Source organism: Eleginops maclovinus, chromosome 7 (assembly GCF_036324505.1).
Source record: "Eleginops maclovinus isolate JMC-PN-2008 ecotype Puerto Natales chromosome 7, JC_Emac_rtc_rv5, whole genome shotgun sequence".
Taxonomy (NCBI): Eukaryota; Metazoa; Chordata; class Actinopteri; order Perciformes; family Eleginopidae; genus Eleginops; species Eleginops maclovinus.
In genome coordinates, this window is record NC_086355.1 from 9,970,377 (window position 1) to 9,983,218 (window position 12,842).

Consider the following 12,842-nt stretch of genomic DNA (forward strand, 5'->3'; position numbering starts at 1 on the left):
GAATCTGATGCAGTGATATGTCCAATTGTAACCCTTACTGTAGATTATGTACATTAAGGCACTGTAAGGACCAAATGCAAGGCCACTGCACCAACTTCAGCTCCTGTAAATTGAATGCTGATTCTATTTATATTCATTATGATTTACACCCAGTTTCCTGTATGCAAGTGAGCAGGAAACAGATGCTAGGAATTGTTCTTTCCCTAAATTCCTTGGAGAGAGATTGTACTCAACACCGACGTGTGAGATTGGCTTTGTACTTGCATGCGAAAAGGTAGTAGACAGTGACTAAATTGACTCTTTGGTTTCCCTGCTCTGAATCTCCATTTCCTCAGAGTTTCCACTTGCGTATGTCCGTCTACCTTATGGCAGGCAGGCTTCCCTAATGGAGTCATGGAGCCAAGACTGCTTTCTCAGGACAAGGTCAACCCTAACACCCCAGGCACACAGCCAGAGAGGGATAAGGTTTGCTAGGACATTTAGTTCATAAAAATATTTCAGTGACATATGATAAGACAGAGTAAACAGACATGTGCAGCCTAAAGGGTGATAAAAACAGTAACAGCATAAAACTGTGTTCTGTTCTGTCTATCTATATCTGTCTATTATCTGTAAATAAACACATTAACTTACATCCTCCCCAATTTTGCTACGCAACAGCTAACAGGCCAATAATAAAAATGTTTTCCCCAATTACATTAATTAAGGAAACAAATAGAAACAAATGAAATTATGGTTTCAAAATGATTGCAGATAATCAAGTAGACAGAGCTGTGACACAAGGGGAAAATAATAATTTAGTGTCGAGGAACATTGTTTGACATTTACAAGGTGATATGATTCGAAAATAAAAGGTCTGTCTTTTCATGGACCATGGTGCCATCTAGAGGACGCTGAACATCAGGCACAATATGGCCATCATTTATAGATTAGATGTTAGTGTTGTTATTTGCTCTGTGTAAATAGCGAAGCTTGTGTTTGATCATGCAAGCATTTTTTTGTTAGAGTGGATTAAGGGGAATTATTGGAATAGAAACCCTGCTGGTTTAGGCTGGTCTTGTATGTAAGATCCTTGACACTGGCACCTTGAGGAGCATTATGATATGGTGCCACCTACTGTTGAAGCACTTCCTATATAACTGAACTGAGTGCAATCAGAGCAGCAATGCTATATTGATCTAATCCAATTAAACCGCTAGAAAGGTCAAAAATGATACAATTTGATAAGTGAGTGTGTACGAGTGTGTGTTGCCGTGCTCTATATTTTCACCCTTCGCCACCTGATAATAATAAAAGGGGGAAAGGTTATTTTCATGCCATCCCTCACCTCACAGATGATTTGCAGCCCCTGGCTCCTCCCTCACAAAGATTTACTGTACATGAAATTTTTGCTGACATGGTACTCTTCGGCCGCTGCGTCTCAGATATATGGCAAACCATAATTTGGAGGTGTAAAATGGGTATAAAACCTGTATTAATTATTTAATCGTGGGTCTAAGTGCTGCCTTTTAGTCCACACCAGGATGTCATCCCCCTCTATTGCAGGGAATCGTTATATCACTCATTTGTCACAGAAAAAATTACAATCAAGATATGGTAAATCAGAGCAAACTTAGACTTTTTTACTGGTGTCATTAAGTATTACTTTTATTAATTTTTCACCCCATTTAATGTAAGTGAACTGCTAATTGCATTTAAACCTCAGTTTTCCAGCGCTTGACCCAGTTTAAGCCAACTGGAATACGAATTAGCGATGAATATGCTAAACCACAGTGGTAAAACAGGAGATGAGACTGAAGAAATAAAAACCTGTATCTTAAAATGTCATATTAAAAGACAAAGCAACCACGACAAGTGCACAGAATAGAAATGTCCCTGGCAGGTAGCAGTGTGTGGGACCTGTGATATATCTTTCTGTCAGGGGGCAGTTAGGTACAAAGACTGTGGGGTGTGATCAACAACCAAACAAACATGTTGTCCTGAGGTTGGGGCGAGGAGGTGTACACAGAGCATCCATCAAACTACATCTGTGAGAGGCTGATACTGTACTGTTTGCTCTCCCTGCACTCAGCTCAGCTCCACCTAGCAAAAACAGAGATGTAGGCTTTTAATTATCAGATTATTTATCAGGTACAGTAATGATTGCAGGGCATTTGATCATTGTGACTCACTCAGGGATATGGTAATGACCAAGTGTAATACAATGTTAGGATCAAGGTACATTAACTTTATCATATCACAAGCCATAATGCACATTTGTTAGTGATAAGTTGTTGTTATCAAAGGAATGCAGTTTGTTAGACAACTGTTATTCTGAAACTTGACATACAGTGATTTCAGTCTTGGTGGAATAAGTAATTTACAAACATCAACTTGAAAATGCAAATACTACTGGCAGTGTTGTAAGAAGTATCCACTACTTGAATAAAAATGGCAAAGTTAAATTAATTTAAAAGAAATCCAAATTAAAGTTGTCCATGTCATTAAGGCAAAGGTACATCAGCATTTAGATGTTGCATTTTACTAAGATTACCAAATTCTAACTCATGTATTCACTGTTTGGTAGTTTTTTAAAACCCATTTCATTAGAATATTAAAAATGTCAAATCAGTTTGTCTTGCTTGAAATATGAATATATTGCTATTAATTATTCAATTTACAGCAATCTTATATAAATCGCTGTACACATGTTTGATCAATTGTTTTAGTAAATGCAGAGAAATATGAAATAATATCATGTGAAAGTCTGTAGTGTAAAGTATGGTGATATAGCAATCACTTTATTTCCTCCAATGAGACATGGTAATACATATCAGATTCTGACATTAATTAACACATTGAAACTACCTTTAAAAAAATCTCCTATATTAATGAAATTAAGGATTTTAAACATTTTCGTTTAATAAACACCTCAGCTGTAAAAGTTGATTTATACATGGTAATTGTATGCATTTCCATTCAAATAGAAGCTTCAGTAACAAGGCCTGCAGATCAGTTCTCCGACCGAATAGGGTGCACGTTTTTGTTGCTTGATTACACAATGCATACAAATGCTTGTTTGGGTTGTGACTCCTTGTTGTCACAATTCAAACAAAGACAAAAAATCACCTTGACATTTGGAAAATAGTCCCACCATCTGCTGTACTTCACACAGACAGATTCACATTGGTATTGCTGAACAGGCATCCAGAGCAAATACACAGATAATATATAGCAGCTGTTTATGGTGTGCAGTACCATTACCAATCTCATCAGTATCCACTCTTTAGAGACGAAAATGATTTTTACACATGTTCCCATGTTGCAAGGCATCAAAAATAAATATGTTACACAATAAAAATAATGGGATATTAGTGTTACCGCTTACAATAATGCACCCTAAACAAGGGTAGCCCTCTGTATATACTCAGAAGAAGAAATAATGTTACCAATTCCTCTCACTCATTAGGAGCTCAATTAAAAGAAAAATGTAGTCCACAGTAAAAACTGTAAACCGGCTGGGATTACGCATATTTTTAACATTTAATTCAACAGTCATTTTTGCTCCATTGGCTGGTGTTGTTATCTTACAAATATAATGATAATCTTTAAACAAATACAGGAATTTATGTAGAATAAGAAGGGCAATATACAGCCTGCATGTGAATTTGAACTATGGACTGATCGTAAATACTCATCATTAACAGTGTCAGAAAAACATTACCCTTTTTATTGGGGCTGTATTTTCCTCACACACTACAATAAAGTTAATGACAGACATTGTCTTAACCATAAAACAGTCATATATTCGGACGCTGGTCAGCTTCAACAGGCTCAGTAGCATCTGGCTCATAAATCATTGCCCCTTGCCTGGTCCAGTATTATTGTCAGAGAGATCTGACTTGATTTGAAAACACAGATGTATGTCATGTTTTCACAATTACAGCTGAATATAGCTTGAATATCAGCCTTGTTACACATTAAACCCTTGTGCTCTGAGGTCCTTTTTTCTGAGAAATGTATGCTTAATGCTTAACATCATGCTGATGTGTTATAATGAATTAATGTTAACAATGAAAGCGCTGTTTGAGTCAATGATATAACAAATACACAAACAGAATACCTCCTTACATTACGATACATAGCATTCCAGTGAATATACAACTCTGTGAAGTTAATTTACTTCGCCTATTATGTGTGTTCCACTTTTCCTTTTCAGTATTGCAGCACTTCTATCTGCCTTTCATAATTGTGCTATTTCTGTAAGCTGCCTTACTTTAAACACCAACTTATACAAATAATGATACTCTGTTAAAACTGGAAACCTAGGCCTACTGTTTATAGTATTGAAATGAACTCACACTGTAGTTCTAATGTTTAGTATCAGTTACAACGTTGAATAACTGTTTGTCATGTGGCAAGGAGTTAAGTTGCGAAATTCAAACTAGGGTGCCAAACAATGAAGAAATGCATTAGGGAACAGGAACCATGTGTGGCTAAATGCATGCTTGTGGTGGTAAAAAAAACAAACTAAAAAACAGTGCACCGTACTGTCTGTAAATCCTGGCTGTCCTTCTCATACTAAGATATCCATTTATTTTTATTTGGGGTTGTTAATTCACTTTGAATTGGCTTTGTTATGAATCTACACTCAAAAGGCCCACAGCCTATTATTTAATTGAAAAAACTGTCTCAAATGGCAGACTACAATATTGATTAAAATATGTGTTTATTAGCAATTGAATCAGTTGAGAAATGGCCATGAAAATAAATCCACACCCAAAGATCTTAATTAATTAACATCACGTGTGGGTAAGGCTACTATAGAAACCCACCCCATGTATGTTTTCTACTTGTAAACAGCACTCCACTATGTCCCTTGTGACTTAATTGTTCCATTTCTTAAGGACTGAAGTCTGCCAAATCAATTCATAGGCTGGGTGAGAATGAACTGTTCTGTCAAGACCTGTATAACCAGTAGATGGCGCAAATAATCAAATACATTCAGCCAAAATGGGCAAAAACAGTTTTTTAGTAGAACAATCCCACGTGTCAATCATGTTTGTACCATTATCTATTTGAGCCACAATAGCTTTCATGTACTGTCATTTTTTTTTAGTTTAGATTATTTTCCAGGACAGACCAGGGAACCTGATATGGATACTGGGAATAGAAGGAGTCAAAGGTTTTACTGTCATATACACAGCAGCTACAGTGTAGTTATGGCAATGACAATCTAAAGTCCCGGGCTCCTCCAACAATGAAATATATAAGTGTTCAAGAAGAACATAACATAAATAAAATAAATAGTGCAAGAAGGAGATGGGTAAGAGCTTCAACGGAAGGCCCTGTAAGTGAAACAGAGTTGGTCAGAATAATGTAAAAATAGATTAAATCGTGGTTGCACAGCCATCCATGGTGAATGACATGACGATACACACTCTTCTAAAGTATGTGGCGGCATACACCTTTAAGATGTTTGCGATCACCAATAAATCGAGAGAAGAAGAAGAAGAAGGACACACACACACACACACACACACACACACACACACACACACACACACACACACACACACACACACACACACACACACACACACACACACACACACACCCTACACGACACCCACCACCTGATCACGTGACCCGCTTCATCACTCAACATCAAAATGGAGGTGAGTTCTCGCAAATTCTGTGAATTAAATAAGGTTATTTAAATTGCATTAAAGCAACACTTACTCGTTAAAAATAGTTATAAAAGTAACGAATGAATGCATGGTCTTGTTTTAAAACGTGATGCTTTTATGTAGCTCAAACGTTGACCCAAAGTCACCGCTGTTTACAGTAGCTAGCCTTGCAGCTAAAATACGATAAGCTAATGGTCGTCAAAACCAGCCAAAAGCTCTGTTGTGTTTCAGTTTTATTTGACTGTTGCATGAACGTTGTTGTTGGCTTTGTTTGAATTGCATTTTCTCAATATAGACAATAAATAAATGGTGTTTTTGTAATAACGCAAGGCTCAACCTGCAGCATTACTAAAGCAAGCTAACGTAAACGCTAACGTCATTGCTGAGGCCCCTCAGGCTTACCCAGCTGTTGTTTACTGTATTATCAATGTTAATATAAGTGTTTGTGCTTTTTTTGGACAATTGTATTTAACACGACAATGATATTTAAAATTGAACATAGCTCAGTCTGTCGCTTGAACGAGTGAAAGGGAATATGAAAACAATGTATTAGCAGGGTGCTGATATTTGTGTCCATTCATCAATCCGCGAGAAAATCAGAATCCAGTTTAGTACGTTTACACATACTAAGAATCTACTTTGGTGTGAGGTGGTGCAAACATTAACAACAAAAGAAAATAAGAGAAGATAAAAAAAGAGAATGATAATAAAAAGTAAATATATTTTAAAAAATAACATTAAGAAAAGAATAACGACATGTATTTACACCAAATAAAAATATACAAAAGAAATGAAACATAATTAATATATGACAAGCTGCAGTATATTATATTTTAGAGTGGAGGGTCGTGCATATTTTTAGAGAGATAGGGATATATAGAAATGTGCAAAATATATTCAGAGAGATGAATATGGCTCACAGTATTAAAAAAGAACAATATGTTCACAAGATGTGCATTATATTTGTGGACTGGGTTAGTGTGAGTAGGGGCCTTGTTTATGAGGCTGTGGAAGGGAAAAAGCTGGGGGGAGGCTTTGGTCCTAATGGACTGCAGCCTCCTGCCAGAGGGGAGCAGGTCGAATAGTTGTCCAGGGTGGAAGGGCCACAATCCTCCCAGTAGAGGGTAGTAACTTCCACCATGCAGTAGTTGTATTATACTTATTATTTGATGTTACACTCTTTACAGCAGCAATTATATTTTTTTCTTGCTATGCCTTTATAGGAGCGTGAAGCTAGAGAACCTGAGCAGCTCAGAAAGCTGTTTATTGGAGGACTGAGCTTTGAAACAACCGAGGAGAGTTTACGGGCTCATTTTGAACAATGGGGAACTCTTACAGATTGTGTGGTACGTATTGTTTTTTTATTATGTGTGGCATTATGGCCTGTACAATAAGAAACACTATTAATTTTTAAAGCCACTGTCTTGTTAAACTGTTATCACTACCATTGTGTGTATCTTTTGTTTTTTGTAGGTGATGCGGGACCCTAACACTAAGCGATCAAGAGGGTTTGGCTTTGTGACATATGCTGCTGTAGAAGAAGTCGACGTTGCCATGACAGCAAGGCCTCATAAAGTCGATGGTCGTGTTGTTGAACCCAAGAGGGCCGTGTCCAGAGAGGTAAACGAATCCTTGTCCTGAGGGCAGAAACTACAGCCATGTTGGTGTTTGTTGGGTGCTCATTGATGCATCCTTTTTCAGGACTCCAATAAACCAGGCGCCCATCTGACCGTCAAGAAGATCTTTGTCGGTGGGATCAAAGAAGATACCGAGGAGTACCACATCAGGGAGCATTTTGAGAAATATGGAAAGATTGAATGCATTGACATCATAGAGGAGCGCTCCACTGGGAAGAAGAGAGGATTCTGCTTCGTCTCCTTTGACGACCATGATACTGTGGACAAAATTGTTGGTATGTGTTTAGACTTTAGAGTTAACACAGCTTTCAGGCAGCATTTAGTAATGGTTTGTCAGTGCATTGTTCTTGTTTTGCTTTCAGCCCAGAAATTCCACACGATTAATTTCCACAATTGTGAGGTCAGAAAAGCCCTCTCAAAACAGGAAATGAGTACGATGTCCACTAGCAGGGGTAAGCACACCATAAATGTGAAATTATTCCTACTGCCCATTTAATGTAGACTCTTCTCAGCTGTCAGTTTTTGATGTTTTTAAGGGGTCTAAATTGACACTTTTGTACATATCAGGCAGGAGCGGAGGATCTGGAAACTTCATGGGGAGAGGTAATTTTGGAGGTGGTGGCAACTTCAGTCGAGGTGAGTAGTAATTGAATGCCAGACTAAAGTTCTTCTGGCCCTAATTACACAAGCAGATGCATTTAATAGGGATGTGGAAGGAAGAGTGGGTTGCAGGATCTAAGTTTTACTACTACACTGACACTCTAAAGAAAGTATAACTGTTGTATCTCTTACTTCTTTTATGAATGTGGCGTAGCTATAACTATATGGTAAAACTCGCTCCACAGTTTAGTGAAGGTTCACTATTGATTTTCATGTGTAGTTTCCATGCCTTAGAGTTGCAAAGAAACACATCTACAATACAGCTCTTCAGCTTTAATGCATTACTCTATTTTACACTTGTGCTTTAGGAGGCTATGGTGGAGGACGAGGTGGTTATGCCGATGATTTTGACAATGGTGAGTTTTTTATACAAATCTACTTTAGGAGGAGGCGAAAGGAGTGTTGCATTGATCCAAAGCATGAACTATTCATGTCACAGTTCTGAAGGAGTTACAAGGTTATGTTGTAAGTTTGCTTTGTGTTTCACTGTTCTAGGTCAAGGAGGTAATTATAGTGGAGGACCAGGTTATGGAGGTGGCAGAGGGGGGTATGGAGGTGGTGGTCCAGGGTATGGCAACCAGGGAGGTGGATATGGTGGAAACTGTGATGGAGGATACGGAGGCAATGACGGAGGTAAAATAACATTTAAAAGAGGTATTGTGATTGTTAAACTAAGTATTAGATGTTATTATTAGAAAACTGGCTGTACTAAACACCAGAAAATCAAGACTCAACTTTAAAATGGACATTTTTTAGGATATGGAGGAGGTGGAAATTACAATGACTTTGGAAACTATGGTGGTCAGCAGTCCAACTATGGGCCCATGAAGGGAAACAACTTTGGTGGCAGAAACTCAGGTGGACCATATGGTGGTGAGTGTTACCATTCAATTCTCAGGATGAAGCATGTAGTGACATAACATCATATCTGCTGAAAAGTATCCAACGTATTTTGTGGGGACTAATCTGTAACTGCAGGTGGCTATGGATCCAGTGGCGGCAGCGGCGGAGGAGGCTATGGCTCACGGCGATATTAATTATACCATGTTTTGGTAAGTTGCATTCAGTTCAACAACACCCTCGTAGCACAGTACAGAGTGAGCCCATGAAAGTGCAGAATAACTATTTGTTCTATCCTGTATCCATTCAACAGGCTTCAGTTCTTAGCAGGAGAGGCGAGGAGATGAGCAAAGGAAATGTCAGGAAAGCCGCAGGTTACTTTGAGGCAGTCATCTGAAAGCATTAGAGGAACACTCAAGTCAGACATTACTGCAGCTAAATTGGTTTATGGAAGAAGGACTGTATACACAAAAAAGGAGTTCAGATGATATTCCTCCCTAATTGTGATAGATGTTTCCCTACCCAGCTATTTTTCTTCTGTGCGTCTGAAGTGTGTATATTGTGCCTATGGTATCATGGGTGAAGAGTTCTTTTTTTTTTTTTTAATCTGAAGTCAGATCTTTTATCTTTTTTTTATATGACTTTCTGTTAATCTTGTCTTTGAACCGGGTTTCTGTCATATAGAATAGTATAATCAGGCCCTCAGATAGCATGAGCTAGAATGAAATGTTATTTTGTTTCTTGAGTTATTATTAGGGCTGTCACTTTTTGAATAAATCACAATTGATTTTTTTAGGCTTAAATTTTCATTGAATTGATTGTAGAATCGATTATCCACGTCTACGTTTCAATTTTCAAAATAAAGGCCAACACACTGCCATTAGGACGAACGTAAAGAGGGCGCAAGAGACGTACAAGTTGCGTGAAGTTTGTGTATAACAAACAGGAGCATTCTTGAAAAACAATAAGCAGTATGGACTGCCATAACATCAATGACGAAAAACATCACTGCAGGCTTCTGGCTGTGTTTACCATTATGAATATGAAACACATTTCGCATAGGCAGGCGATTGTTAAATAGTTTGAAAATAAAACTTAAAATTCACTTGAGGATTAGCCAACATACAGGATCGCTACATTCCCCACAACAGACCGTGGACCAGAAGATACTGAGTCTGCATATGCCCCCTTCATAATTGTAGTGCTGCTGTGATGGAACTCACGATCACACAGTTTGCATACCACTTTGCCAATCGATTGTACAATCGATTCTCGAACGTAAAGTGACAGCCCTAGTTATTATGATTGCTCATTTGCAAGTGTCAAGTGTATTTTTATTTTTTTTTATGTGAAGCACAGTATGTAAATCCTTAGTAGAACCAGTGTCAACAAACGTGAGCAGTCTGGATTAGAATTAAGGGAATCCCTCAATCACACAGAATTTTAGACTGTTTGAATATTTGGATTAGAAGAAAAAGACCGAATAAAATTGTGTAGTAAAGTGACAAAAGGTTCAGTGCATCATTGGTTCAGAAAGAAATTACATGAGTTATTTATCTGTTGCCTGCACACATTTTGACTGTGAAGTAATACAAATTAGCCTGTCCAGAACCACTTCCTCCTCTTTTTGGGGAGTATTTAAGACTTCTGTGTGTGAAATTGTAAATGTACTGAATTTATTTGTACAAATGTCAATGACAAGGGAGTTTCGGATAGTCCTAGGGCAAAGGCCCATACACCACTTATGCCAGTTTTGAGCAAGTAGGATTATAACGGCCACAAGCACCTGCAGTTGAGCCCTCAGCATCGCTAGTGTGGAAGATTGCAGATGACTGTCAGACAGGACGTCTTCAGCCCCAGCACAGTGGACCAGGCAGCATTTTGAGAGAGAAGGGAGAAGGCAGCATCGAGCACAACGCCCATGGAGGAAGCTTCTGGTAGTGAGCGTCTGTCTCTGTCAAGGCTAGCTAAACCCTCCAGCAGCTGGTGCTAGCGAAGAAAGACTAGTTCCTGGACACATTGGAGATCCTGTTGAGTCAGAGATACTGCAGTTTTACCCACAAGTGCTAGATTTCAGACATTAACGAGAAAAGGGAGTGAGTATTTCACAGAAAGCTGATTTAAGAAGATGAAGCAGGTAAGAGTAACCACTTTGCTTGATTTGCAGATGTGGAAAAGAGGAATTCTCTTCTTGCTGAAAATCTGTAAAGACCTGATAACATGGAAGGTTCTGGATGGGTAAGACTTTTTTTCAAAATATTATCAAAGGCTGCTCATTTTGTAATCTAACAGCGCACATGGGAAACAACAGGTGTAAGGGTTCGTTTAAGGTAAAGGACTTCCAGTATTGTTCCTCTTTGACCTGAATCGGCCTGTGACCTTCACCATACAGCTGGGAATATCTTGCAGGCAAAATACGTTTACCCGTTTTATTACCTTTGCTATCAGTCAGAGTCCTCATAAAGTAGATGGTGCTGAAACACTCAGGGGAAAACAAATGATCATGCTCAGGAAAGAAACAATATTAACACTCCCTGGCACACCTACATTATGCAATCTATCACAATTCAATACAGCAGATCTACGATTAACTTACCTCAGTGTTAAAACACATTGAATCAACAGCCTAATGACGCTGGAAAAACTCCTTTGCACAGAGTAGAGATGGCAGTACAGTTAGGATTTGCATTACATTTTACAGCTGTACCTAAAGAAATGGCCACAGAGGCATTAATATATAACCATATTACCAAGCTATCATTTCTCATGCAGTGCTTAATGTGCTTGTCAGTATGTGTAAATAAGCAGAACAATGTACACAGCAGATTTTTACGCTGCAGGTATACTTACTGCAAAGGCAGGTCATATTTGTAATGGCATTTATTTATTTTTAAAAAAGGGCTGGTAATCAGCACGGTTATAAGCTGATTATAAAGCTACATGAAACATCTAAAAGGTTGTGACATTTCATAAAAATACTACAAACAAAACTTTTATCTTATAAGCTTTAATTAATGACTGATAATTTAGCCCCTAAATTAAGTTGGGAGTTTGAGTCAAACTTTTCCAAGTTAGTTTTCCTAAAAACATTTGGCTTCTACTGCACATTATTTGTAACCAGGTAACATGGTAAGTTTAAATATTTATTCCAATGACAAATCCTTATACATTTTTATATCTACATATTGCATAGCTACCAAAACTTTTTTATGAACTTTTAAAATTTGAAATATGACCGCCATAACTACCTGCTCCAAATTGTTTTGCTTACGAAATAATTTATACACGCACTCAGTGGAATTTCAGCAGGTGATGCCTACTCGGTCTGAAAAATAAAGAAACTGCCTGTTGATGTTTCTCAATCAGTTAAAGGATAGTGTTTCTGCAGAGGAATGTATAATTACCGACTCTCACGGAATAAAGACTGCTTGGCAGAAGCACCCAAGTGTCAGTGAACTATGTTGGCTAAACTGTAAATGTGTTAAGTTTGACTTGTGCTCTTAAAATAAAAAAGTTTTTTGTGATTTGAGTGTTTTATTTCTGTAAGCCATATACTGAGCTGTAAATTCCAGTTTGACCTGTTCTAAATGGGAAATGGTTTTCTATATTCACAGACAGCCTTGAGTCTCTCACCAGTTCACCTTGCCACACAGCCTCGGATGTTTGTCATGATACCAGTTAATGGGCTTGGTGATCAAAGGTGGTGTTTGTGTGTGAGAGTGCATGTAGAGCTCGTACTGATTGCGTAGGCTTTATCTTTGAATATGCTTGTCTGGGTTGGCCCTTTTGTGAAGTCGTCATGCATGTTTCAAACTGAGCATACTCTGCTGTGGCTCGACCATTGTACTCTTTGTTGAGTAACAATGAATGCAGTGGGTGTCATTTCTTGTGCGACTGGAGTTTCAGAGTATTAAAAGATTTAGGTTACTGTACAAACAAGCTTGCTCTTAAAAAAGAAAACCAAGCAGATTGTAAAAGTGGTTTAAGCCAATAACTCTCGTTCAGTACAATATTTCTTTTCTTTGCCTCATTTTAA

General features: G+C 38.0%; 1 protein-coding gene across 2 annotated transcripts; it reads left to right on the top strand.

Moving 5' to 3' along the window:
• Nucleotides 1–5,565: 5,565 nt before the first annotated feature.
• Nucleotides 5,566–12,330, top strand: hnrnpa3 (heterogeneous nuclear ribonucleoprotein A3). 2 transcript variants are annotated; one of them, XM_063887227.1, is made up of 11 exons: nt 5,566–5,657; nt 6,893–7,015; nt 7,143–7,289; nt 7,371–7,581; nt 7,669–7,758; nt 7,874–7,942; nt 8,275–8,322; nt 8,462–8,599; nt 8,723–8,839; nt 8,945–9,018; nt 10,974–12,330. In XM_063887227.1, the coding sequence occupies exons 1-10, from the start codon at nt 5,652–5,654 to the stop codon at nt 9,001–9,003; spliced, it is 1,008 nt and encodes a 335-aa protein (XP_063743297.1). In that variant the 5' UTR covers nt 5,566–5,651; the 3' UTR covers nt 9,004–9,018; nt 10,974–12,330. The 2 variants fall into 2 exon arrangements, with proteins under 2 accessions (XP_063743297.1, XP_063743296.1); XM_063887226.1 differs by lacking the exon at nt 10,974–12,330 and adding an exon at nt 9,120–10,316.
• The last annotated feature ends 512 nt before the right edge of the window (nt 12,331–12,842 follow it).

What these genes read in the sequence shown, in the direction of transcription:
- hnrnpa3 (XM_063887227.1), top strand. An exon ending in AGAGGGCCGTGTCCAGAGAG is followed by an intron (nt 7,290 to 7,370) that starts GTAAACGAATCC and finishes ATCCTTTTTCAG; the next exon opens with GACTCCAATAAACCAGGCGC. An exon ending in CTCAGGTGGACCATATGGTG is followed by an intron (nt 8,840 to 8,944) that starts GTGAGTGTTACC and finishes CTGTAACTGCAG; the next exon opens with GTGGCTATGGATCCAGTGGC.